The sequence below is a fragment of the Mytilus edulis genome, chromosome 13 (genome assembly GCF_963676685.1).
Source record: "Mytilus edulis chromosome 13, xbMytEdul2.2, whole genome shotgun sequence".
Taxonomy (NCBI): Eukaryota; Metazoa; Mollusca; class Bivalvia; order Mytilida; family Mytilidae; genus Mytilus; species Mytilus edulis.
Genome location: NC_092356.1, coordinates 3,659,006 through 3,685,722, shown reverse-complemented (window position 1 = coordinate 3,685,722; position 26,717 = coordinate 3,659,006). Strand labels below are relative to the sequence as shown.

At 32.1% G+C, this 26,717-nt stretch overlaps 6 protein-coding genes across 7 annotated transcripts; 3 read left to right on the top strand and 3 right to left on the bottom strand.

Moving 5' to 3' along the window:
- The first annotated feature begins 2,271 nt into the window (after positions 1 to 2,271).
- LOC139501953 (uncharacterized) lies at positions 2,272 to 3,426 on the top strand. Its single transcript, XM_071291264.1, has one exon. It carries the CDS (start codon positions 2,272 to 2,274, stop codon positions 3,424 to 3,426), a length of 1,155 nt encoding a protein of 384 aa, XP_071147365.1.
- Positions 3,427 to 4,310: 884 nt separating this feature from the next.
- On the top strand, positions 4,311 to 5,633 carry LOC139501952 (uncharacterized protein F54H12.2-like). Its single transcript, XM_071291263.1, has one exon. The coding sequence runs from the start codon at positions 4,311 to 4,313 to the stop codon at positions 5,631 to 5,633; it is 1,323 nt and encodes a 440-aa protein (XP_071147364.1).
- Positions 5,634 to 7,734: 2,101 nt separating this feature from the next.
- LOC139501948 (uncharacterized) lies at positions 7,735 to 11,538 on the top strand. The gene has a single exon (XM_071291254.1). The coding sequence runs from the start codon at positions 7,735 to 7,737 to the stop codon at positions 11,536 to 11,538; it is 3,804 nt and encodes a 1,267-aa protein (XP_071147355.1).
- A 1,077-nt stretch (positions 11,539 to 12,615) lies between these two features.
- LOC139502326 (ABC transporter F family member 4-like) lies at positions 12,616 to 16,054 on the bottom strand. Its single transcript, XM_071291773.1, has 4 exons — positions 14,614 to 16,054; positions 13,836 to 13,970; positions 13,452 to 13,633; positions 12,616 to 12,762 (listed from the first exon to the last, which is right to left on the bottom strand). The coding sequence occupies exons 1-3, from the start codon at positions 14,842 to 14,844 to the stop codon at positions 13,463 to 13,465; spliced, it is 537 nt and encodes a 178-aa protein (XP_071147874.1). The 5' UTR covers positions 14,845 to 16,054; the 3' UTR covers positions 12,616 to 12,762; positions 13,452 to 13,462.
- Positions 16,055 to 16,173: 119 nt separating this feature from the next.
- Positions 16,174 to 19,365, bottom strand: LOC139502325 (uncharacterized). 2 transcript variants are annotated; one of them, XM_071291771.1, is made up of 4 exons: positions 18,420 to 19,365; positions 18,148 to 18,237; positions 17,880 to 17,952; positions 16,174 to 17,360 (listed from the first exon to the last, which is right to left on the bottom strand). In XM_071291771.1, exons 1-4 carry the CDS (start codon positions 18,741 to 18,743, stop codon positions 17,194 to 17,196), a joined length of 654 nt encoding a protein of 217 aa, XP_071147872.1. In that variant the 5' UTR covers positions 18,744 to 19,365; the 3' UTR covers positions 16,174 to 17,193. The 2 variants fall into 2 exon arrangements, with proteins under 2 accessions (XP_071147872.1, XP_071147871.1); XM_071291770.1 differs by having other exon boundaries at positions 17,221 to 17,574.
- A 1,072-nt stretch (positions 19,366 to 20,437) lies between these two features.
- On the bottom strand, positions 20,438 to 25,155 carry LOC139502320 (zinc finger protein 227-like). Its single transcript, XM_071291759.1, has 2 exons — positions 25,051 to 25,155; positions 20,438 to 22,115 (listed from the first exon to the last, which is right to left on the bottom strand). The coding sequence occupies exon 2, from the start codon at positions 22,074 to 22,076 to the stop codon at positions 21,057 to 21,059; it is 1,020 nt and encodes a 339-aa protein (XP_071147860.1). The 5' UTR covers positions 22,077 to 22,115; positions 25,051 to 25,155; the 3' UTR covers positions 20,438 to 21,056.
- Between the last annotated feature and the right edge of the window lie 1,562 nt (positions 25,156 to 26,717).

The following is a 26,717-nucleotide window of genomic DNA, read 5'->3' as shown; positions in this document are numbered from 1 at the left end:
CTGTCAAATTCAAGTTCACCGATTTTAATCAAATTCTCATATTTTATTTATAACAATGTAAAACATTTATCTATTAACTATTGAAAGTCTAAAATAAATAATAAACAGGGCACGAGCATGAAAATGCTTCGTGTGTATTTTAGTCCAGACGCCATCTAATTAATTATCGAGTTGACCTCTAAAGTTATGCGATGGCCATATAAGCGATGTAAACATAAATATAGTTATAAATAGATTAAGTAAACTCGTGCTGTTGGATTATTCTAGGTCTATTTAATTCCATATTATAGATGAAAAATAAATGTTTATCATCGTTTTTACCTGTATAAGAATGATTTTTGTGGATCGAATCAGTCAATTAAATGATTTATCTTTGTTTCACTTTCAATGTTGACATTCTTTTCCTTTAAATAACTTTACACATATAATTCACGTATTATCCATCTCAAGCTAATGGGTTAAATTGAAGTTCACATGAATACGGATTCAATGATGTCGAATTATTCACTTGCAAGTGAATAATTCATAATCAATGGTGTTTTTTTTAGCTTATTTTGACAAAATTGAACCATACTGGCTGCTAAAAGCTAATTATTATTTCACTATTTGCATTTCATTTATATTGATTGAGCAAAAAAAAAGATATTGGATTTTTTTTAAATTTCGTAGCTATAGTGCCCCTTTAAGAAAAATTAAGAATACTCTTCACTGGATAATAATATAAATCAAAATGTAGGTAAACAATATTTTCAATTCTAAGTTCAATACCATATAAAGATAAGATGTGGCATGACTCATTTGCATTAATACCAAATCTCCTTATTAAAAGTTGAGTGGTGTGTGTATTTCTTTGGAAAATTTCAAAGTTTTTCTCACAGGTCACCCAGTTTGAATAGAATATTTTGACATTTTGCTGTGCTCTTGGATTTGAGTTAAGAGCCAACCAAAGCTCACGGCCTGTTGGTGGGTAGTTGATGACTATATGGTAAGCTCTGGATGTCTTTTTGAGTATTGCATACGGTGATTTGGTGATGTCTTCATGCCATGCATTGTCACATTACTTTATATAGACAGCTTATCAGTCAACCTGATCTATCAAAGTAGCTCTCCTCTCCTTTTGTATAGTCAGACGAAAAACAAGATATAAACTGACTTAGCTTGGTATAAACATGTTTATTTAATATACTCATATAAATATAAAAAAGAAGATGTGGTATGATTGTCAATGAGACAACTCTGCATAAGAGACCAAAATAACACAGAAATTATCAACTATAGGTCATCGTACGGCCTTCAACAATGAGCAAAGCCCATACCGCATAGTCAGTTATAAAAGGCCCCGAAATGACAATGTAAAACAATTCAAACAAGAAAACTAACGGCCTTCTTTATGCACAAAAATTGAACGAAAAACAAAAATGTAACACATAAACAAACGACAACCAGTAGTATATATTGTGTGGCAGCAGCAAATATTTTTGCCACGTTGACAAAAATTTTGCCCCCGTCAGCAAAAATTGCATAATATATTTGTTGGATAATATCAAAATATTGATTTTTAATTTGTAAAATATAAAAGAATGTTTTTATTTTTTTTTTCACTGCATTAAACAATTTTAATGCATTACCAATCAATTTAACATTGTTGATATGCTGGATATGGAAGTAGTAAAAGTAAATTGAACATTTAAAAAAAATTTTCATTTCATTAAACAATTTAACGCATTACCAATCATTTAAATTGTTGATATGCTGGATATGGAAGTAGTAAAAGGAACATTTAAAACAATTTGAGAGCTTTAATTTGATAAAAGTTTAATTGGTAAATATAATAATTAACCCTAACCCTAACCCTAACCCTAACCCTAACCCTAACCCAAACAAAAATATCATACATTATAAATTATTATTATTATTAATAAAACATGGATGAGATAGAATCATGTGAAAATATAGCCAGACTTGATAACATATTCGATATAATATATGCAAAGTCAGTTTTTGACATTCTGAAGAAGGAAAATCAAGTGGAACACATAAGTGGAGGAAATGCATGGGATTTTTTTTATCAAGTAGAAACAGATAAAGTGTACACCGATTTTGTTAATTTAGTCAGACAATCAAATATTCCAGATAATGTGAGAGTCTACTATCAACTTACATTTTTACAATCAACAGATTGGAAAAATACTATATTGAAAACACCGCACAGAGCATCTCGCATAATAGATAAAGTTGAAAAAATGATAGATTTGGAACCTATTTTTAACAATGGAAAATGATGATTTAGATGAAAAACTTAGGAATGTATATTACAATACAGCAAATGGGGGAGCATACCTAAGTGCTGAAAAAATTTATCAAACGTTGAAGACATCAAGAGATGGAAATGTACCAAGCGTATACAAGATCAGGAAATGGATGGAAAAAATAGACGACTACAATTTACAAAAACCTGTAAAACGTAGAATTAAAAGAGTGAAAATAATTGTATCGGAACCGTATGAGCAATACGATGCTGACCTTATGGATGTATCCAACATACAGAAATATAACAATAAGACACGTTTCCTGTTGGTTGTTATCGATATTTTCACACGGTTTTTATGGATTTATCCATTAAAAAACAAGTTTGGGAAGACAGTAGCTGATGCATTTGAAAAAATCTTCAAACATGGTAAAATCCCTTTGAAGGTTTCCACAGATGCGGGAACTGAATTCAAAAACAAAGATTTGAAACGTGTGTTTAAAAAATATGACATTTACCATCATGTCTATTTAAATTCCGACAGTAGTAAAGCGTCAATAGCAGAGAGGGTCAATTTGACATTTCGGAGGATGATGTTCCGATATTTTACAAAGCATAGAACTTATAGCTATCTCAATGTTCTACAAAATTTGGTAGCAAGTTATAATGCAACGCCACATAAAAGTTTAAATAATACAGCTCCAAAAGATGTGAATGAGAAAAACAAATATGATTTGTGGGCATATATGTATATTAAAACTCCACCCAAAGAAAAACGAATCAGAGAAAAGAAAGAAACATTAAAAGTACAACGTAAAAGAGGGAAACAGTTTCATTTTAAAATCAATGACATGGTAAGACTGAGCCATTTGAAGAAACCGTTTCAAAGAGCTTATCAGCAACAGTGGACCTCCGAAATATTTAAAATATATAGACGATTTCTAATACATGGGAAAATCTTTTATAAAGTACAAGATTTTTTGGACAAGGAAGTTGTAGGCAATTTCAATTATACAGAGTTGCAGCGTGTGAAAAAGGAGGCTGACGCATTGTGGTTTGTTGAGAAAGTGCTTAAATGGCGAAGGCGGAATGGTCAACGTGAGGGTTATGTAAAATTCCAGGATTGGGATAAACGTTTTTGTCAGTGGATTCCTGAGAGAGATATTGTTGACTTTTAAAATGAGCTTTTACATGGTCATTAACAGTAACAAAAATTTAGACATTTACCCACATAACAGACCACACAAATTCCGTACATATCTTCAGACGCCAATAGTGATGAAATCAAAATGGAAAGTCGCATTAGTTGATATTAAATTATCATCAAATAATGATCTATATATATATGCAAACATATGCGGTGATGTAATAGTCGATGGTAACAAACAACCCTTATTGAAGCGAATATGTTGCTGCTCTCAAACTGAATACTACCACTTTGATCAACTTGCATACATTCCAGTGGTGAAAAGTGAAATAAGAGACATTGAATTCTTTATTACTGACATGCAAGGGAGTCATGCATCATTTTTAAAAAATCCAGTGTCGATTACACTGCACTTCAGGTCGTATCCATACTTTGCATGATAATCATGGAATTGAACAATTCTCAATATGTGCTAGACCCTAGGACATGGATAATGTACTATGAAAATCTAGCGAATGACAAACATCACAATTCATATCTTAATAATTCATACAGAAGAACTATCCAGAGTGGTGGTTCCCTCACTAATTCAGCAGCTAGCTTCATGGAACCAATCACATTACCACAAAGTAAACCACATGCGCAATCACCCATTAAACTTGTAACACATGCACAGCAGCAGGTGGAAAATGCTAAGTCGGAAATTAGTCGAGCTGTGAAAAAGATAAAACGCAAACGTGGGAAGTTACAAAACAGTAATAGAAAAAGCCATAGAGGGGAGCAGAAGAAAACGAAAAAGACAAAGAAAGGAGGAAGGAAAAATAAAACAAACAGTAAGAAAGGAAGTGTACAGAGTGTGAAAAAAAGATTAAAGAATCAGCTAATTGAAAAGGATATTTTCCAGTAAAATTCAAAATGGCTAAAATAAATCCTGAAACATTTCATGAGCTGCAACCAAGTCAGTTGTCTTTATTCAATCTACCAGGTCATCAAACTGCAGTCACAAGAATCACATATGAACATATTCGACCAGCTGCAACTTTTACAAAGACATCGCCAATAGAGTTTCACATATCTGGTGGAACAGAGTATCTAGACTTAAGTAAATCAACAATGCATGTACGTCTAAGACTTAAAAGAGGAGATGGAACCATAGCAGATAGCAGTGACGTTAATTGCGGGCCTGTGAACTATGTTTTGCATGCATTATTTAATCAAATAGATGTTTTAATTCAAAATAAAATTGTCACATCTTCAACAGGATTTTACCCTTACAAAGCTTATATGCAAACTTTATTGAAATATGGGAAAGAAGCTAAAGAATCGCAGCTCTCAAGTCAATTATGGATAGACGATCATCAAGGAACATTGGATGATGCAGATTGTAACACAGGATCAAATCTTGGGCTCTACAGAAGAACAGCATACATAAAAAATGGTAAAACTGTTGATCTTGAAGGAAACATTTTCCATCCCCTGTTTTCAATGAATCGTTACATATTAAATCAAGTAGGAGTTACTGTGAAATTCTACAGATCGAGACCAGAATTTTATCTAATGTCGGTTGATGAAGATGCTGATTATTACCTTGAGATTGAAGATATGTATCTATCAATAGCAAAGATCCACGTTCACCCCGGCATTGTATATGGCCACGATTCTATACTCAGGACAGTAAACGCTAAATATCCCATTGTGCAAAATGATGTTCGCACAATTTCACTTCCAGCTGGTCAAATAAGTTTTAACTTCAACAACATATTCCAGAATAATAGACCCAATAAGGTATTGATAGCCTTTACGGGGAGTCAAAACATAGCAGGTGACTACTCACTATGTCCGTGGACATTCAAACATTGCCACCTAAGTGAAATAAATCTTAAAGTTGAGGGAGTGCCAGTTTCCGGGAATCCTGTCAGAGTAAAATTTGACTCGTCAAGTGGAGAATCATCCATTGTTGCATTTCGCAATCTATTTGAGGTTGCTGGGAAAACTCTGCAAGACTGTGGTAATGGATTAAACAGAGACAGTTTTTCTGAAGGATATGCCTTGTATGCCTTTCAACTGGAACCAATTTTTGAAGGTTTAGATTATTTAACATTGAAAAGGAATGAACGTGTCAATTTGGAATGCACATTTGATTCTCCCCTCACTGAACCAACAACTATAATCATTTATAGTGAATTTAGTGGATATTTTGAAATAACTCAAACTCGAGACATCATAATTCAAGAATGAACACTATGCAATTGGAGTGTATGATTAATTGTGATGAACTAATGAAGGATAAAATTGTTGGTATATTTGCAGCAGATCAGATACCTAAGATAGTGAGAAATCGACCCATGGGATTTATTTGTAACACTGAAAATCATTTTGAGAATGGTGCACACTGGATCGCCTTTTTCATAAATGAGGAACGAAGAGGGATATTTTTCGACAGCTTCGCACACTCTCCCGATTATTATTCACGTCACTTCTTAAAATTCTTTGAACACAATGCGATATCTCTGGAAATAAATCAAAAACGATTACAGAGTGAGAATTCATCAGTATGCGGTCAATATTGCATTTTCATCTTATCACTCTTATGTAGAGAGTATGATCTAACTAACATTCACGATTTTTTCAGTGATAATCATCAAGCAAACGACATCTTTGTTTTCAATGTGATTGGTAAAACCTATTCACACTGCATATGAAAAAGTGTTTAAAATGATGAGACACATGGTAACAATCATCATTCGAGCAAGAGGTGATCATCATGAGTTTGGTGAAATTTCAAACACCCATGACTTCAATATGTGTCGGTCCAACGGGTTCAGGAAAAACTACATACATTAAAAGATTATTAGAGAACGCTCAGGAAATGTTTACAATACCACCTCAGAAGATATACTACTGTTACAGCATATGGCAAGATGTCTTCGATGAATTGAAAAAAACTGTCTCCAACATTTCATTTCAACTGGAACTGCCTGATGAAAGTGATTTTCTTGTTGATAAGGATATACACACATTATGGATCATTGATGATAAAATGGATGAAGTAGTGGACTGTAAACTGATGCAGAAGATTTATTGCGTTTTAAGTCATCACACCTTAACATCAATTATTTTTATACTACAAAATTTATATCAGAAGGGGAAGGTTATGCGATCAATCAGTTTGAATTCTCACGTCTTTTTTCTTTTCAAAAATGGTAGAGATTCACTGCAAATACAATCTTTAGCTCGACAAATGTTTCCAGGTCAAGTTCGCTTTTTCATGGACGTTTACCAACGTGCAATTAGCAGACCATACAATTGCTTGATAGTGGATATAGCACCAGGTTCAAACCCTGAATATCAGTTGCGCGCAAATCCTTTTCCGGGGGAGGACACGATTGTTTATCAACCAAAATGATTTTAAAAGAATCAAGTAGAAGCTTCCTTAAATTATTGGCGAACACTACACCTGAACAATCTGCTCAAATCATAAAAAGCACGGACCACAGACAATTACAACTATTAGTAGAAATAGTATTCAACTGTCTAAAAAGCGTCATACCATTGTCTGAGAGGGTTAAAAGGAATCTTTCAACTTTTGCAAAGTTCATTCGTGCTGTGGTAGTTAATAATATAACACCTCAGTTGAGGAGAAAACGTTTACTGAAGATAATTGTTATTATTCCAACATTGATATCATCTTTTTTCAAATACTATGACTCGGGAGTTAATACTATTACCCAAGGAGAAATATGAAAGATTGATGAATATGTCCAACCAATGTGAAATTGTTAATGTGAAAGAAAAAGAAAAGGAATATGATGGTAAAGATAGTGACAGTATAAAAACAGAAATAAACCTAGAAGAAGATGTAACCAAACAACATGGTAGTGGTCAGGTTTTGCAAAAAACAGAATTGAAAAATTTAAAAGAAACTGTAGATCGATCAAAATCAGACAATCAAGAGGAAAATAGGATGGATGTTGATGAATATGATGGTGCAGCAGAGGGTAAAGCTATCAAGATGTCTCCTGAAAAATTCTTAAGAAATGTGGAAAAATCGCAAAATCGCAAAAGATTAAAGAGTAAATGGTTATCATTTCATTTGTAATGAAGAAGTGGATTATTTAAAACTATTGGAGACTTCAATCAATCACTTGTATTTTTCTTTAAATTTGTCTATATTTATATATGTATATAATATATTGTCTATTTGTATATTTACACTGTGTACCTTTAAATTTAATTAATAAAATAAATATTTAGATAACATATGTTCGCCTATTAGTTCTAGTCCACGATCGCGTAGTATATATAAAACGTTGAAAGTGCTATTGATATCACAATTGTCATGGCTGATGATCATTTCTGCGAGGATTTATTGCGTCTTTATCCTGACAGTAACCCTCAATATCAACAGCAGTTGCGAGAGTTAAATGATCGATTGAGTGTTGATAATGACAACAGATCAAATCTTACGGTTAAGGTCTATTCATGTTATTATTGTAAACTTCTGTTTGATCACCCTTCCAAACTGAAGAGACACCAGAGAAACAGTTGTACATTTCCATGTCGACAATGTGATAGACATTTTGATTCAGCGGAAAATTTGTTTAAACATAGCAACATCGATCATACAACTTATCAGACTGGTTCAGGAAACACTGATTCAAATTCACATACTACAATCAAACATAAAAGTGTGGATAAGTCTGCTCTCTTGGGAATAGCACGAGCTCGTTTCATTTATCCGAATGAGGATAATGGGGAAAAGTATGATCTTCTAGCATTTTTATCTGGAATTAAGCATGAGGTAAAAACTCATTTACAAGAGATGTGTGATGAACTCGGTCATATTAAGTGGTATATGAATTGTCTTGTGCAAATGATCAAGCCGAATGGAGGTGAAGGTGGTAATGATTTAAAGAATAATGCACATTTTATCTCGAAGACATCGAATCTAGTTGATAGAGCAAATATAGATGATGAACATGATATTAATGTGACATATCAAAAAATATTCAAAAGTTTTGATGAGTATATACGAAATGGGAGCGGTTGGTCATTAGATCATATTAAACACATTGAGATTAATACAGCTAAATATAAACCTTTAGGCGGTGGATCGTATATACCCCTACCAAGAACTCTTGCTGCAACCAGAGCGTTACTCAACATAAGAAACTTAGATGAAAAATGTTTTGTATATGCTATTATAGCATCCATACATCCTACGTGTTCAGGTGACCCTTCTAAAGTGCATCACTACATCCCATATGAACATGAATTGAACATGGAAGGTATACAATTGCCCGTTGCACCATCATTTGTGAGTAAATTTGAAAGGCAGAATAACATTTCAGTAATGGTGTTAGGATTTGAAGAGGGTGAATTTTTCCCCCTCCATGTAACAGGTCTAAGAGAAGCTCATCATGAAGTTGACTTATTGTATTTGAAAAGTGGGAATAAAAGTCACTGGTGTTTGATTACAGATCTCAATAGACTTTTATATCGAACAAAATGCTTGGGACGCAGTCATAAGTATTGCAGATTCTGTTTATCAGGTTTCACCAGTGAACATACTTTAGAGAAACATATAAAATACTGCTCAAAATTTGAAGCTCAACATGTGACATATCCCACCAAGGGGGTAGACGATATACTAACATTTCAAGATCACGCCAAACAGTTACAAACATCATTTGTTATTTATGCTGACATGGAAACATTTTGCGAACCTATGGTTACTGAAGAGTCAGAAGATAATCGAACCAGCACAACGAAATTAACAAAGTTGATACCATGCGGGTACGGTTATCAAGTTGTTTGCATCGATGACAGATACACTCAACCACCTAAAATATATAGAGGTGAAAATGTTAGTGAACACTTCCTTCATAGTCTTCTTGACGAAAATAAACGTATAAAGGCTATTTTGAACAATCCTGAACCCTTGTGCATGACTGTTGAAGATGAGGAAGATTTTCAATCAAGTACACATTGCCACATTTGCATGGAAGAATTTACAGATTCCACTATCCGCGTTCGAGACCATGCACATGTTTCAGGTAAATTTCGTGGCGCTTCATGCAGAGATTGCAATCTTAATTTTAAAGAACACACATTCGTGCCAGTTATATTTCATAACCTGAAACAGTTTGATGCACATTTAATCTGTTCCTCGATAGGTATTTTCAAGAGTGAAGAAATTGGCTGCATAGCCACGAATGCAGAAAAGTACATCAGTTTCAACCTATCCAATCTGCGCTTTATCGATTCATACCAGTTTTTGAATTGTTCACTAGAGGAATTGGTATCGTCAATGTCTAAGGAGAATCCGAAAGAAACATTTAAACATTTTACAAAAGAATTTGATGATGATAAGCGGATTGCTCTTTTGTTGAAAAAAGGAACATATCCTTACGAATACATTGACAATGCAGCAAGGTTCAATGAAACTGAATTACCCTCTATAGACAAATTCTACAGCAATTTATCAGAGAAAACAATTAGTCAAACCGAGTATGAACATGCGCAACGGGTATGGAATCAAATGAATATTAAGAATATAGGCGAATATCACGATCTTTATCTAAAAACTGACGTTCTATTATTAGCTGATGTATTTGAAACTTTCAGGAAGAAGTGGATAACGAACTATTCCCTCGACCCTGCAAATTATTACACTCTTCCAGGGCTTTCCTGGCAATCTGCATTGAAAATGACTGGTGTGAGACTTGAGCTATTGACAGATCCTACAATGTGGCTCTTCTTTGAGCAGAGTATACGAGGAGGTTTAACAATGGTGAGCTGCAGACATGCAAAAGCAAACAATCCCTACTTGAGCAATTATGATCCAGCTTTACCAACTTCATACTTGATGTATGTAGATGCGAACAATTTATACGGTTTAAGCATGAGCATGCCATTAGCTGTGGGGAAATTCCAGTGGTTGTCAGAAGAGGAAATAAACGATTTCAATGTCTTAAATGTATCCAATAACGCTGACATCGGATATGTCATTGAATGCGATTTGGATTACCCAGATAACTTACACGATCTTCACAATGATTTTCCTCTTGCAGTTGAAAAAGGAGTGATAACAAATGAAATGCTTTCACCTCATTCACGTCATCTGTATGAGCAAGCAAATGATGATGGGAAAGAATACCAACCGAGCACCAAATTGCTAGCTACTTTGAAAGATAAAAAGCATTACATCTTGCACTATGTGAATCTAAAGTTATACCTCAAACTAGGTTTGGTTTTGAAGAAGATTCACAATATAGTTTCATTTGAACAGCGTCCATGGTTGAAACAGTATATTGACTTCAATACCGAAATGAGGAAAAAGGCTACTAGCAATTTCGAGCAAAAACTTTTTAAAAATGGCAACAATGCTATTTTCGGTAAATCAATGGAATCGTTGCGGAAACATATCAACTTCTCTCTCTGTCATAGGTGGGATAAGTTTCAAAAACTTACTGCAAAATCATCATTTAAAAGCTTTAAGATATTCAACGACCACTTGTGCGGCGTGCTACAAACCAAAACAAAAATTTTCTTCAACAAACCAATTTACCTAGGACAAATGATTCTCGATCTGTCAAAGGCGCACATGGTTGATTACTACTACAACCACATGAAAAAACTATACAAGGAGAATGTAACATTATGTTACACAGATACTGACAGTTTCATTATGCATGTGAGAACTGATGACATATATAGAGACATGTCGTTAAACAGTGAGCTATATGACTTTTCAAATTATCCAGCTGATCACCCTCTTTACACCAAAGACAGGAAATCGATTATTGGTTTATTCAAAGATGAATGCAAGTCCATTCAAATGGTGGAATATATCGGACTAAGAGCAAAAATGTATAGTTTTATCACCGCAGACGACAAGGAAACTGTAGTAGCAAAGGGTATTAAAACCCGAAATGTTAGATTCGAACAATATAAAAACACCTTGTTCAATTGTTCTCCACTACTCTCGCATATGTACACTTTGAGAAGTTTCAACCATCAGATTCACATGGTGAAGGTTGTGAAAAGTGGACTATCACCATATGATGACAAGAGACACTTGCTGGATGATAATGTGCATTCGCTAGCATATTTTCATAGAAAATTAAAAGAAAAACATTAATACAATTGTAAATTGAAAAAAAAATCCATATCCGTAATAAATTCAAGAAAAAGAAAACACACTGTACAATAATTATATAATATTTTATTTCATGTAAATAAATATATGATTTTATAATAAAATATATCAACATATTTAAGTTTTATCCGTTTGCTATCAACCTGGGGAAGTGAAATACATAGGGCAATGGGGAGTAGCATGGTAAAATGGCGACTTTAACTTAAAAACCCCAATGAAAATACATAACTTTAAAACCCAAATGGACCTTCAAACAAACTTCAAACATAATGACAATAGGACAATGGGGAATAACACCTTCAAACATTAAGGCAATAGGACAATGGGGAATAACACCTTCAAACATAGGACAATGTGAAATAACACCTTCGAACATTAGAACAATGGGGAATAGCACCTTCAAACATTAGAACAATGGGGAATAACACCTTCAAACATTATGTCAATGGGGAATAACACCTTCAAATGGGGAATAACACCTTCAAACACACCAGTGAAATACATTGGACAATGGGGAATAACACCTTCAAACACGATGAAAATATTACAAATAAATTTTAGATTAAAATATAAGAGACATATTCTTTGGTAAATTAAACACAATTATGAAAATGGGGAATTACACCTTCAAACGCACCAGTGAAATACATTGTGCAATGGGGAAAAAGACCTTCAAACACGATGAAAATATTACAAATAAATTTCTTAAATTTTAGATTAAAATATATGAGACATATTCTTTGGTAAATTAAACACGTGAAAATCGCATGTTTAATATTTTCCTTAAAATATCGGAAAAGTTCTCCCTATTGAACGAAAGTCCGAGTGAATTTAAAACAGACCCTGGGACGTTCTTTAAATGAATGAATATCTCTTCAGATGTGAAATGGCTGCATTCCCTTATCATTTTATTTAATTGATATCTTTGATCAAAAATTTCCTCGGCAGCATTAAACACATCTAATTCGGCAAATCCAGGATTTAAAACAAATTGAAAGTCTGCATAATCCATAAAAATAATTAAAATTGGTGAGGGAATTTTACAAAAAAAATCTCTCATTTGAATATCACATTTTGTTGTTAATTTATTATAAATACATGCAACAGATAAAGTTCTTAATGAAGGTGGAGCTGACCGCTTTCGTTTTTCACTCAGTGTCTTTTTTTCTACTTCTTCTCCCATTGTCCTTTTTCTGTTCTGATTGGCTAAAAGAAATAAATAAGATACATAAACTCTAGTAAAATAGTTTTCACATCATAAATCTACAGATACATGCATGAAAACAAATGAACAAAGTGCGACACCTGTATTAAGAAATTGGATTTCATAATGGAGATTTCTAAAATAAATGAAAAGGATGAATTGAGTAGTGCAAATGTGGAAGAATATTCACTTAAAATGACAGATGAGCATGATTACAATTTTATCAATATGGATACAGCTGAAATCAGTGACCAGTTTCCACAACTGCACTGGCTTGGTGCAAAGATGAAAATTGTCGGATTGTTATTCTGTTCGATAACTCTAGCAGTTATATTAATAAATGGGCCATTAAACAGTGAAAATGATCCTCCATTCATATCTGATGATGTTAAACGAAACAGTAGCGGAAACGATTTATTTTGTAATAAAATGGACACTTTTGCTTTATCTGAAGATATTTTTGTAAATACATGTATATTGAATAGTGAACTGTTTGTATTATTGAGAAATGATCCTCTTAGAAATGAGATCGCTTTAAATCAAAGGCAATGGTTTTATCTTAAAGCGAGTATTTCACATATTGATAAATCAATCTTTGATTGGAAAAATGTTGCTAAGTTATAAATGATTTCTATCCTAACTATTGTATATAAGAACATATTAGAAACAGAATAAAAATTTGATCACTTACTGGTGTTATCTTCACTCGCCATCTTCAACTGCTTCAGAAAGTATGAATCCAGCTCCAGCTGTTTTCTTTTTCTTCTTTAGCCCCTTGAACGGGCCAGATTCTGCTGCAACAATCACCTTTCTGACGTCCGACTCTGACACTCCCGCCTCCTCATCGCTATCGCTGATAGCAATCACCTTTCTCTAAAATAAGAATATCATAATATAGAAAATCATCTTAAAATTTTAAAGTTATTTCAATGTTTTCAATTTTTTTTTTTTTTTTTTTTTTTTTTTTTCTTTTTATGGTACATTTAATTGGATAATTACTTTAAATTCATAAACTTGAAAATTATAACTACTTATTTTGATTTACATAGAAAAAAAAAAACAAAAGTTGTTTTACCTTTCTTTTCAAAGTAACTTTTTTTACTTCTTCTTCTTCTACTTCTTCTTCTTCTTCTTCTTCTTCTTCTTCTTCTTCTTCTTCTTCTTCCTCTTCAACAACTATAACCTTCTTTTTCCTGCTAGGTTTTTGCAGCTAAAAAAAATTAATATATAATAAAAACAATTGAACGTGTAAGAAATCATATAAATCAACGTTTGCTGTGGGAAAGAAATTCGTATTTATTAGCGGTTGAGAAATTTACCTAGAAACAAAAATGTTGAAATATCTGCAACTGAACGTTTATCAAAACATTTTTTACTTGCTATCAATAACTTTGAAAATTAATACTAACAGTGGTGAAATCAACCCAGAAACAAGTGAAATATCTGCAGCTGAACGCAAGCCGCTTGTAAATACTCTCTATCAATAACTTACTTTTAACTAAAACGTTTGTTGTATATTAAACCTATAAAGTATATATTTATGTTCAATTATTTGCTGTTGAAGGATAATTAGAACGTTTATCATATAGTTTTTACTCGCTTTCAATAACTTTGAAAATTATGTGTACTTACTAGCAGTAGTGAAATTTACGAAAAAACATATAAGGTGAAACATCTGCAGCTGGTGCTTTTATTAAACACTCGCAATATCTTACTTTAAAATAATTTTGTAGATCGCTCCTATTTCTTAGAGAATAAAATATATATCACGCTCAACTATTTGCTGCTGAACGATAATAATTTAGCTATATGTTCATGTAAATATTTACTGCTAAATATTAGAAATCACTAACCTGTTTTTTTATTTCTGCCTCAGCTTTTAAAAGAACTGGCTTCAGATTGCATAGCTCTTTAAACTCATCAGTCCCAAGAGTTATGCTTCTGCTACTTGTTAAACTGCCTATGTGGATATAAACATATCCCTTGTACGGTGTAACCGCAATGTTCTTCTTTCTTCCAAAATTCAACTCAGCCCGCTCTACTTCTCCACCAAATCCCCTCATGTACTCAACCTGGTTCATCATTTTTATCGCTTTATGATAGAATTGAGTGTACCGCGTTAATAAAGGAATAAAGCTTCCGTTTCATTAAATTATGAATAATAGTTTCCAACACTTATTTACTCCTAAAGGCTCGCCAACCTTCCATTATCCATGTTACACCATTTTATTAATTCATATGTAATTTCAGTGTAGATCTGTCCCGATCGCGATTTTTCATGTCAGATTGATCTCCAATATTGCGGCAGTATTTGGATAATACACCTTCTGTTTACATTAAATCTTAGTTCATCAGTTTAAATATAAAGTGTTTATCACCTTTCAAATTTGAAAAGTGATCATTACTCAATAAATTTTGATTGTTTTTATTTAAGATCAATTATATATTATAGATTTGTTCGAACCGGATTTTGATGGTTATTTTTTACATCTCATTACTATTTTTTCTCTCTATATATAATTTTTCCTTCATTAAAACAAAACCTATTTTCTTTTCTTTTCTTTGGATCATATTTTCAATGGTAAATCGAGTTGGATTTTGACGATTATTTTTACATCTCATTACTATCTCCTTTTTTTTTCTCTCTCTCTCTCGCTCTAATTTTTTTCATCGTTAAAACACCTTTTTTCTTTTCTTTGGATCATAGTTTCAATGGTGAATCCTATCTCCTTTTTCTCTCTCTCTATTTTTTCCTTCGTTAGAACATAAGCGACTTTTTTCTTTTCTTTGGATCATCTTTTCTTTGGATCATATTTTCAATGGTGGATCATATCTCCTTTTTCTCTCTCTCTCTATTTTTCCCCCTACATGCTACTTTTTTCTTTTCTTTTCTTTGGATCGTAGTTAATTGTTTTGCTCATGACTTTTTTGCAGCTAGCTAATTTTTCCCATGTGTAAATATTTCATTTGATAAGATTTGAGATTGAAGCTTGTGGATTACCATCTTTTATAATTAATAGTTGATAAAAATGTTTTAAGCAAAGTTTTTGTTTTGCAAATTTCTAGATATGCTCTTTTCTTTTCTTTGGATCATTGTAAATGGTGAATCTTGTTTTGTTCATGACTTTTTTTTCAGCTAGCTTCTTTTTTCCTGTGTAAATATTTCATTTTCTTGACAAGATTTGAGATTGAAGCTTGTGGTTTGACCTCTTTGAAGAGTTGTCTCATCAGCAATTAAACCATATTTCTTTTATAATTAATAAATTTAAAGTAGATAAAAATTAATTAAGCAAAGTTTTTGTTTGCAAATTTCTAGATGATATACAAATGGTGTCAACTGGTAATCATCCACATTGATTGGGGTAGCAATGCAGTGGGAAAAGTTTAAGAAAAGTCTAATTTATTAACACATATCAAATACAAATACTTTATTCCATGAAACAACATAGTAAGTTTCAAAACAAATCAAGTTTTCTGCACTATTTATATAACAATTGTAAATAATATAAACAAGAGAACTATCAAATGAAATTTGGTTATAAAAAACTTACATCATTTGTAATGCACCATTTTTTTTCACATAAAACATGTTATAGAAAGCACCATGACAGCGGTTACAAATCAAGAATTTTTATATATTTATCTCTAGGTTTAACTTAATCATATAGCACTATAAAAAGTAATAAAAACAAAAGAAAAAAAGTTTAAGCAAACACAATATGATAAAATATGCGATAATATGTTGTAATTAAATTTGGATGCTGTAAATTCTCATATGAAAAAATTCCAAAGATGAAAATGATGATAAAGTAAACATAAAAACAAAAAGTTCTCCAAACATTATATACATATATATATTATTTACATATATACAATAATACCAATCATATTTGTTTTTTAATTTAATTTATTTCTATTACAAAACTAAACATATGTAAATGGAAAACTAAAAAGAATAATTTAATGAAAGGAATAGATTAATAATGAACTTTAATACCAGAGAAAGTAGATTATTTAATGAAAAGAATAGATTTATAATGAAATTTATGGTTTGAATGAGCATGAAACATATAAACTAAGGTGAATTTATAAAAACAAACTACATGTATACTACTATTTACAATATAATAAAATGAGAGTAGAGAAATGCGAGTATAATCAAAATCTTTTCTTTAATTAAAATAAAGTGTAACTAATCCAAATAAATCAAATGAAAGAAAATTGAAAAGTTTTGGTGATATAATTTTTCATAATATAAGTAGATTTGTAGAATACATCCTCATCAGTGATTATTAAAATTTAGATAACAGTGTATAAATAAGTTTATAAAATTTAGAAAAAAGATTATAAAATTTAGAAAAAAAAAAATAAAAAAAATATAAAATTTAGAAAAAAAATTTAAAAAATTTCATAAAATTTAAAAGTTTAGAAAATTAATCATAGGTTAGTCTCTGTGGCCGAATAGATATCCTGTTTGATCTTCTCAATATTCTTGGTGGTTGTTGTTGTGCTGGGGCTACTCGTCTGTTATTTTCACGTGGTGGAAAAAAATAATTTATAATTTCTTGAAGCCTTTCATAAATTGCGATGAGGATATATTCTACAAATTAAAAAGTAGTAAATACAGAGATAGATATTAACTTAAACAGTTTTTTTTGGTGTATTAACAAAATCTGCAATTTCTATTTCGGATAGTGAATCTGCATCGACATTGAAGGAGAATTGGTGTTGGCGGAAATTGGTTTTTGCAGTTCTCTTCTTTTTGCAGATGCAAAATAACATCAGCGACAAGAGCATAACACATGCTAGAGATGCTGTAAAGATAAATTTGAATATGTCACTTACTTTAAAAATTATAAAATATATTGATATATATAAATAGATTAGACCATTGGTTTTTCTGTTTGAATTGTCTTTATAGCTTACTGTTTGGTGTGAGCTTTTGCTCTGTGTTGAAGGTCATACTTTGATCTATAATACATTGGCACTCATACCGCATCTTTTTCTTATTTATAAATAAGTGTTTTTATTAGAACATGTATATATTTTTATTTTATTTATTTATTTTATTTTTATATTGTTTGTCAATCAAATAAATAAATTAAATTTAGATACTTACCAAAAATCATTATAAGAATGATCTTAATATTATCTAGACCCTTGTCTTCCTCCTGTGCATGTGGTGTTGACTTCTGAAATAAAGAAATAAAATCATGTATTTCATGAAAATGTTGATATTAAAAAATCTTATCCTTCACATTTTAATTTGTTTTTAAGCACTATACTATAGAGAATACAAATTGACTCGTTCATGTACATGTATTTCCTAATAAAAATAGAAAACAAAACGGACGTTTTAATTAAAAAAATATCAGATAAATGCTTACCAGTTGTTTATCAGTGGTGCCGATTGACAATGTGGATCCTGGTGTTACTCTTGTTGCTGCTGTTGTTGTTGTAGAAGCTATGACTCCATTCTGTAAAAAAAAAATATACATAATGTAAGAAATGTTTTACACAATAAAATTAATAAATAATATATAAGATCTGCTCATAGTTTAGGTTGTTTCTAGTCACTTTACATATAGAGACAATACTACGTGATTACTTTAAAGCTCTTATTATTCTGTTATTCTTTTCTAATTTCCTATATACTTACATCACAATGTATACCATTAACAATTGTTATTGTTTCTGGTGCTGCTAAAACATTGCTGCATTTAGAATTTCCTTGTTTGATCTCAATTGAATGCAGGCCTCTATTATTTGCAAGGTCCAATTGTCCGGCAACAAAAAATCTTTCGAATACGACTTTCTTTACATCTAGTCGGATTCTGGTGTTGTAGAGCCCTGCTCCAGTCCATCTGCAATGGAGAGTATCCCCCTCCACTGTGCATACATCTCTCAATTCATGCGAGCATGAAACAGCTGACATTGTGAAACAAATGATGATGAATATAAACATGGTGTTGATGGGTGACATTTTGCAAATATTTTGAGGAATTAAATACCCGGATGAGAAATAAAAACAATAGTCTAATTAGGGAATAAATTAGGGGTAATTAATTCCGTGATATATGGTTGGGATAAGAGTGGTAGATGGATAAGGTTTAATTAATGTTTGAGTATGGATTGTTTTAATAAATAATAATAATAGTTTTTACAATATACGCTAGGGTTAGGGTTAATTAATATATTTTCAATTCTTATTCATTTTTGTTACAAATGAAACTTAAAAGTTTTATAAAATTTCTTCTCTCAACGCGAAGTCATTTAATCTTCTATTTTTTCAGTTTTACTTTTAACTTCTTTATCCAAAATATTAACAATTTAAATTGTCTATATGTTAAATGCGATGGAAAATAAATCAAAACATTCTTTTATAAGTGAAAAAACAAAATTTTCATTTAATATTATACAACAGTTATATTATGTAATTTTCTTGACGTCTGCAAAATGCAACGTGTGAAAAAATCAAAACAGTCTTTTATATTTCTACAAATTTTAAAATCCAATATTTTGATATTATTCAACAAATATATTATACAATTTTGCTAGCGGGAACAAATTTTTGTCAACGTGGCAAAAATATTTGCTGCTGCCACACAATATATACTACTACAACCACTGAATTACAGGCTTCTGACTTGGGACAGGCACATACATTTTGAATGTGGCGGGGTTAAACATGTTAGCGGGGTCCCAAATTCAAGTCAAATTGATATTTTAAAACAACATAAAAGTAAAAAAAAAATAGTTTAATAAATGTTGAAAATATTATTGTGTTTGTGAGTGGAAAACTACTTAAAATTGTAGAAATATTCAAAAGTAGCTCTCGCGTTTTTGTTCTGCGGCTACGTTTACGGAACACCAATCAAGTAATCGATCTTGACGTCATCATGACTATGGCTTCAATATTCAATGGTATAATAAAATATCATGTTCTGCTTGTCGTAGACTCAAAAAGACTTCAAGTTGGATTAGATCTACGAAGACTAAAGAACGTTCATGTGTGGTTTGGCAATTGTACATGCCCACGACACCGTCCAGATATTGTTCGGAAGATGTTTTGAGAAATAACGATGCTACCGGACATGAAAAATTAAACTGTTACAGTATATTACAGAACACAAAACTGGCTATCTTTGCTGTAAATACAAGTTAAAAACCGGACATGGTTTACATTAAAGCTAAAAATCCCAATCCCACGGCATCAAATAATTTAAAAAAAAAACATATGATACTACCATATACCTCTAGTAGGCAGTAAAAGTGCTATATGTACGTTTTGTTTGGGTCTAGCCCAAGAATAAGTAAGTTCAAGTCTTTTTATAACGTTATCGGAAGGACATACTAATACAAAAACTTAGTACCAGTGTTATATGAACGTTATCGGAAGGACGTACTCCTACAAAAACTTAGTAAATGAATGTATCGGAAGAACATATTCCCACAAAAATTGAGTACCAGAGTTATATAATATGAACGTTATCGGAAGGACATTTCATACAAAAACTTCGTACTAGTGTTATATGAATATTATCGGAAGGACATACTCCTACAAAAACTTAGTATCAGTGTTAAATGAATGTATCCGAAGGACATACTCCTACCAAAATTGAGTACAAGTGTTAGGCAGCAACCATTTGATTTTCTGGGGGGGGGGGGGGGGGGGGCTATGTTTTTTTTTCTGGACAAATTTTTTTTTTCGCCTGCAGCGAAAAACAATCTATTTTTTTCGCGACAAGTCGCAAACAATTTTTTTCTTTCAATTTTAGCATTACATATAGTGGCAGCTGAGGGTGAAACAAACATTTTTTTTTCTTAGAATCAAAAACAAATTATTTTTTTCTCCAAAAACTTTTCCAAAAAAAACCCCAGAAAATCAAATGGTTGCTGCCTTATATATATATGAACGTAATCGGAAGGACATACTTGTATAAAGGTCATCACATGTATGAATTTTTGCATACCACACTTGTAAAGATCATAACGTTCATGATTTCTCGTGTATCTATTGTCACTTAATCCTTCACTCAACACATGTACACCACTTTTGTAAATTTCACGAATTCTCGTGTGCCTATAAAAGTGACTTTTTCCACTAAATTATTTACCGATACAGGTAAATGTGCATGCAATTATTCATCACAAGTATGGGTTATAATGTCTTTACGATAATAACCGTCGGAACTAAAGCTTGTACCCATACGTCACATTTTAGGTCATCTTTTATCAGTATGTGTTTTTGTATGTCTCAGACAATTACTGATTCTGCCAACTCTTTTTCAAAATATCACATCTTATCTTTCCAAGTATGGATTTTCATGTGTTTATTACGATTGCTTTTGTGACCAAATGCTTTACCACATACATCACATCTGTAAGGTTTTTCGCCAGTATGTGTTATCATGTGTGTACGACAAGAACTGCTTTGGCCAAATTCTTTTCCACAAATATAACATGCGTAAGGTTTTTCGCCAGTATGTTTTTTCATGTGTACATTATAGTTGCTCTTGGCACTAAATTCTTTACCACATTCATCACATTTGTAAGGTTTTTCACCAGTATGTGTTCTCATGTGAATTAGACAACTATCTTTTTTGCCAAACTTTTTTTCACAAATATCACATTTGTAAGGTTTTTCGCCAGTATGTGTTCTCATGTGAGTTAGACAATTCCTTTTTCTGCGAAACTGTTTTCCACAAACATCACATCTGTAAGGTTGTTCACCAGTATGCTTTCTCATGTGAATTCGACAGGTGCTTTCTCGGTGAAACTCTTGATCACAAAAAACACATTTAAAATGTTTTTCCCCAGTATGAATTCTCATGTGTTCATTATAGTTGCCTTTCTGACCAAATTCCTTATCACATACATCACATTTGTAAGGTTTTTCGCTAGTATGTGTTCTCATGTGAACTTTACAGTTATTTTTTTGGCAAAATTCCTTTCCACAAATATCACATTTGTAAGGTTTTCCACCAGTATGGATTTTCTTGTGTATATTATAATTGCCTTTATGACCAAATACTTTTCCACATTTATCACATTTGTAAGGTGTTTCGCCAGTATGTTTTCTCAAATGAACTTTACAGTTACTGTTTTGGACAAATCCTTTTCCACAAATATCACATTTGTAAGGTTTTTCACCAGTATGGATTTTCTTGTGTATATTATAATTGCCTTTGCTACTAAATTCTTTACAACATTCATCACATTTGTAAGGTTGTTTACCAGTAAGATTTTTCATTTGACGTAGACAAGAACTTTTTCGGTGAAACTCTTTGTCTGCAGTAGCCTCTTTACTGGACATAACTAAGTGTTACAGTCTGTTCACAGATGTGTTTTTTATCTACAACATACAAATGCCAATTTATTTAAAGATGGTAGGTAAACTATGTAATAATTACAACTATAAGCAGTATGTATTGTGTACATACATTTGTACTAGAAGTCTGATTTTTTTTCATTTATCCCTGTTCAAAAAAGTATTAGGCCTAAGATCTTGCATGCCAGACGCGGGTTACATCTTCATAAGACTCTCAGTGATGCTCGAATAAAAAAAAAGTTAAATAGCCAAATCAAGTATAAATTAGAAGAGGGTCAATAATTTTTCACAGATTTTTCCAAAATACGACTACGGTAAATAGTTTTGCTTGAGTTAAAAAAATCTTTAGGATTTACAAGAATTCAGAATTACGCCAACTGTAAGTTTAAAAATATGACTATGTTTACATTTATATCAGTGATATTCATGATAACGCAGAAATGTTGACTAAAAAAATTATATCAAGACAAAACGTTGCATAGCAGAGGCGCGTTTCGTCTATAAGAGACAAACAGTTGGCACTCAAATAAAAGAAAAATAGAATTCTAAATAAATTTAAAATCTAAGAGCATTGCGTAAACAATTCCAAAATACGGCTACGGTTATAATATACACATGAGGAAGAAAACCCCTTTATAATTCGAAGAATATTGCAAATACTGCAAACTGTTATTTTTAAATTTATAAAAATTAATGAATATGAATTCTTGATAATACCTTTTTAACATCCACTATGCTCGTGTCTGTTGTGAGGTTTTAGATTTCAACAAACGTAATTTATGTGTATTAGTGGTAAATTATTAAGTTAGGGATTTCGTTACCACAAATAACTTAAAACTTGTACTTTATTCTTCCATAGCTATAAGCTTATTGACCCTTTAAATAAACTTATTCTAAATGTTAGCATTTCATCTCTGTATTTGAATATTGGTTTTATGTCCCATTTATGCCATTATGTTTTCTGGTCTGTGCGTCAGTCCGTCTGTTCGTCCGTCCGTCCATTCGTTCGTCCCGCTTCAGGTTAAAGATTGTTGGTCCAGGTAGATTAAAGATTATGGTCGAGAAGTTTTTCATGATCAGCTTGAAACTTAGTACTAATGTTCCTTGTGATATGATCTTCTTAATGCCAAATTAGAGATTATACCCCATTTTCACGGTCCACTTAACATTGAAATGATAGTGCAGATGGGGCATCCGTTTACTTAGGACACAACATTTTGTTATTGGTATAAATATAGATTTTGCTACCGTAAATTAATAGCAGACTAGACACTATTGTTATATACATATGCACTTTAATGGATCTACCATCTGTCGACGCATGTATCTTGGCGTTGAACAAGGTAATGGTTTTCTCTAACTGTTTATATGACGTCTTTCCACTGCATCCATCCATTGTATATTGGATGTGATTGATAATTTAGTCTTGATGCACGATTGTTTTTTATTTGCTTTGAACTAGCTGTCACTGACTGCGAGTCTTCTCAGATATGTACTTTTTGTTGTTGGAATGTACAAGTACCATGTCAGGTCCATGTGTTTTCTTATATGTATTTAGCCTTTTTCAACACAATTTTATAAAATTGAGAATGGACATATAGTTCGTTCATATGCTATGCTGTTACATCACTGTCCGAATTAAGTATAGGGTTGAGATTCCGCTAACATGTTTAACCCCGCCACATTTTGTATATATTTGTCTGTACCAAGTTAGGAGCCTGTAATTCAGTTGTCGTTTATTGCTGTGTTAAACATTTGTTTTTCGTTCAGTTGTTTTTACATTAATATACATGTAGTTTTGTCGTTTGGTTTCATATTTGTGATTTTGGAGTCTTTCAAAGCCGACAATGCGGCATGGGCTTTGCGTATTGTTGAAGGCTTTACAGTGACCTATAAAGATTTGTTAATTTCTGTGTCATTTGTTCTTTTGTGCAGAGTTGTCTAATTGGCAATCATACCACATCTGTGTTTTTCTGTTTTTTTTTTTTTTAAATATGATGGCATACAAACCATAAAAGTTTGAAAGATATTTGTCAAACAGTTTCACAGCATTTGCGTTCAAAACGCCTTGGGCAGTTGGAGTGACGGATAGATACTGTTACTATATATATATCTATATTCAATAACATTTCAGCACAGGCACTTGTTTCTGTCAATATGTGGTTTACTATCCATACCCGTACTAAAAAATCACTCGATTTTTAATTTTAGTACGGGTATGGATAGTAAACCCCATATTGACAGAAACAAGTGCCTGTGAGTAAAGGCCCGAAAACTCGATCGTGATTCAGTTGTTTTTACTTGCTCTTGATGTAAACGTGTTATATTGGTCCTTATGGTATTTTGCTTAAGGTATATAATTTGATTCTTTTGTGGCCAAGAAACGTGACCGTGACGGCTAAAATAGAAAATAAGGATAACATGCAGTTTTTGACTTATATTTCAGAAACTAAAGTAGTTATAGTAAAATTGATAAGGAGTCAAATTATTCAACAGGTCGGCACTAATTCTGAAAAATCCGACAACCCAATGTTAAAAGCAAGATATACATGTTTAATTGAGATATATATGATTAAAGACCGTACACGTAAGTTATAGTTTGATGCAAGCGCATACGTCATCATATATACGTCTTCAAATTTCGAAGTTTAACTAAAATAAACGCAATTGAGCTAATTTTTGGTGCATCTGAAAGATAATGTAAAAGCCTTTAAGAATAAATAAGTTTTTCATAGAAAAATATAATATATTTGCAGGGAAATGCATACTTAAACCCCGTGCCTACTTTGGTGAATATATATACTTTTCAATTAACCGGAAACTGTTCATGAGAGAAATGTAAAAATAGTTTCGATGAAACCTTTTCAAATTACGTCAACGAATAAATATCAGGAAATAAGTTAAAACTCAAATGAAACTAAAACAATTGATATGTTTGTACAATTCAATTGTATCTTACCTCTATTTCCATAAGTTGTGTCTTTGTTTATTCACTTTGAAAAAACACACAGATTTGTCAAATTCTGGAAATTCTGGAAAACCCAAAATTGTGAGGCTGTTTATTTTTATTACGTCATGTAGAAATTATGCGTATAAATATGTGACAACTTAACGAATCGAATATGTATGTTGTTTATACAGAACAAACGCCACATTTATTTTTACTATACATACAATTCTTATTTTAAGTCAACAATATAAATTTTAGAACTGTATTTTCTTCAATTTAAGAACCTTGCTAAACTGCAAAAAAGATATGTTTTAGGAAAACAAAGTCCTCAATCCCAACTTCGAAGATATTTATAAATATCTTGATTTTGGACTACTTGGTATTTTTTGCAATTTATTTTAATGTTATGATAATGTACTTCAAAGGTTAGTTTTATTTATAGACGAGTTTAAAAAATGCAGAAAAATATAAGCTCTCTAAATATAAAAATTTCGTATATTATATTCCCGTGAAGCAATTAAAATAAGAAAAACAAAACGTGAACCTCGTTGGCAGTTTGACTGTCCGTCTGGTATATTTCGTCCCTCTTTTTTTTTATCTATTAATATATAGATATCCATGATTTATCCTAATTCTGTACATGGGATTTGGAAAACTGACATGTATTCTTTTAACTTTGGACCTCAATCAAAATATTTCCATAGCTTAACTCACCTGGGTCTTTAGGTCCAGGAAACCTTATGCAATTGCCTATTAGTTGTACCTAATGTGGATAAAAGCTTAGCCGTAGGGAGTTTTGTATGAATTAAAAAAGTGAATGGAAAAATCAGCCTATCCCACCTTTGGACATCAATTAAAAAAGTTCATTGAATTTACCCACCCGGGTCTTAAAGTCCAGATAACATTAAGCAATTGCCTATCTTTTGTACCAAACGTGGACAAAACCTTTGTCGTCGGGAATTTTAAATGAATTAAAGAAGGGAGTTGCTATGGACACCCTACCCCAACTTTGGACCTCAATTGAAAAACGTTCCATAACTTAACCCACCCGGGTCTTTTGGTTCATGCAACCTTATGCAATAACCTATCAGTTGTACCTTATGTGGACAAAACCTTTGCCACAGGGATTTTTTTTAAATTAAAGAGGGGAAGTGGTAGGGTCACCCTACCCCAAATTGGCACCTCAATTAAAAACGTAAAAACACTTTACCCATCTTGGTCGTTGGTTTTCTTGGCTTTTTTATGGTATTTCGTGTTTTCCGCCTAATGAGGCACTTATTTATGTTGGAAAACACTTGTTAAAGTTAGCCAAGGCCTTTACGGTAAAAACAACACCTTGTATAGACCAATGACATGCTCAGTTTGGTCTTTAGGGTGAAAAGATCCGGGGTAGGTATGGTCAATATTGGCGTCTGGCTATCCAAATTGGGGGGTATGGGTTCACATTTTTCAGTGTAAATAAAGATTCATGCATGTAGTAGACACCCTAAGCATTAGTTTGAGCTATAATATACCTCAATTGCATGTATGGGCGGTGCTGGGGGAAGATTTTCACTATAATTGATATTTGCCTTTATGTTGGTTGTCTTGGCTTTTATGATGGTTTTTCGTGTTTCCCGCTTAATGAGGCCCCTATTTATGTTGGAAAACACATGTTAAAGTTAGCCAATGCCTTT

Excerpts from the sequence above, each read along its gene's own strand:
- LOC139501953 (XM_071291264.1), top strand. The coding sequence starts at position 2,272 with ATGGAAAATGATGATTTAGATGAAAAACTTAGGAATGTATATTACAAT.
- LOC139501952 (XM_071291263.1), top strand. The coding sequence starts at position 4,311 with ATGGCTAAAATAAATCCTGAAACATTTCATGAGCTGCAACCAAGTCAG.
- LOC139501948 (XM_071291254.1), top strand. The coding sequence starts at position 7,735 with ATGGCTGATGATCATTTCTGCGAGGATTTATTGCGTCTTTATCCTGAC.
- LOC139502326 (XM_071291773.1), bottom strand. The coding sequence starts at position 14,844 with ATGATGAACCAGGTTGAGTACATGAGGGGATTTGGTGGAGAAGTAGAG. Across the intron at positions 13,971-14,613 it reads AGGCAGAAATAAAAAAACAG|CTGCAAAAACCTAGCAGGAA; the intron begins GTTAGTGATTTC and ends AATTTTTTTTAG. Across the intron at positions 13,634-13,835 it reads AAGTTACTTTGAAAAGAAAG|AGAAAGGTGATTGCTATCAG; the intron begins GTAAAACAACTT and ends TTCTTATTTTAG.
- LOC139502325 (XM_071291770.1), bottom strand. The coding sequence starts at position 18,743 with ATGTCACCCATCAACACCATGTTTATATTCATCATCATTTGTTTCACA. Across the intron at positions 18,238-18,419 it reads TTAATGGTATACATTGTGAT|AATGGAGTCATAGCTTCTAC; the intron begins GTAAGTATATAG and ends TTTTTTTTACAG. Across the intron at positions 17,953-18,147 it reads GCACCACTGATAAACAACTG|AAGTCAACACCACATGCACA; the intron begins GTAAGCATTTAT and ends TCTTTATTTCAG.
- LOC139502320 (XM_071291759.1), bottom strand. The coding sequence starts at position 22,076 with ATGTCCAGTAAAGAGGCTACTGCAGACAAAGAGTTTCACCGAAAAAGT.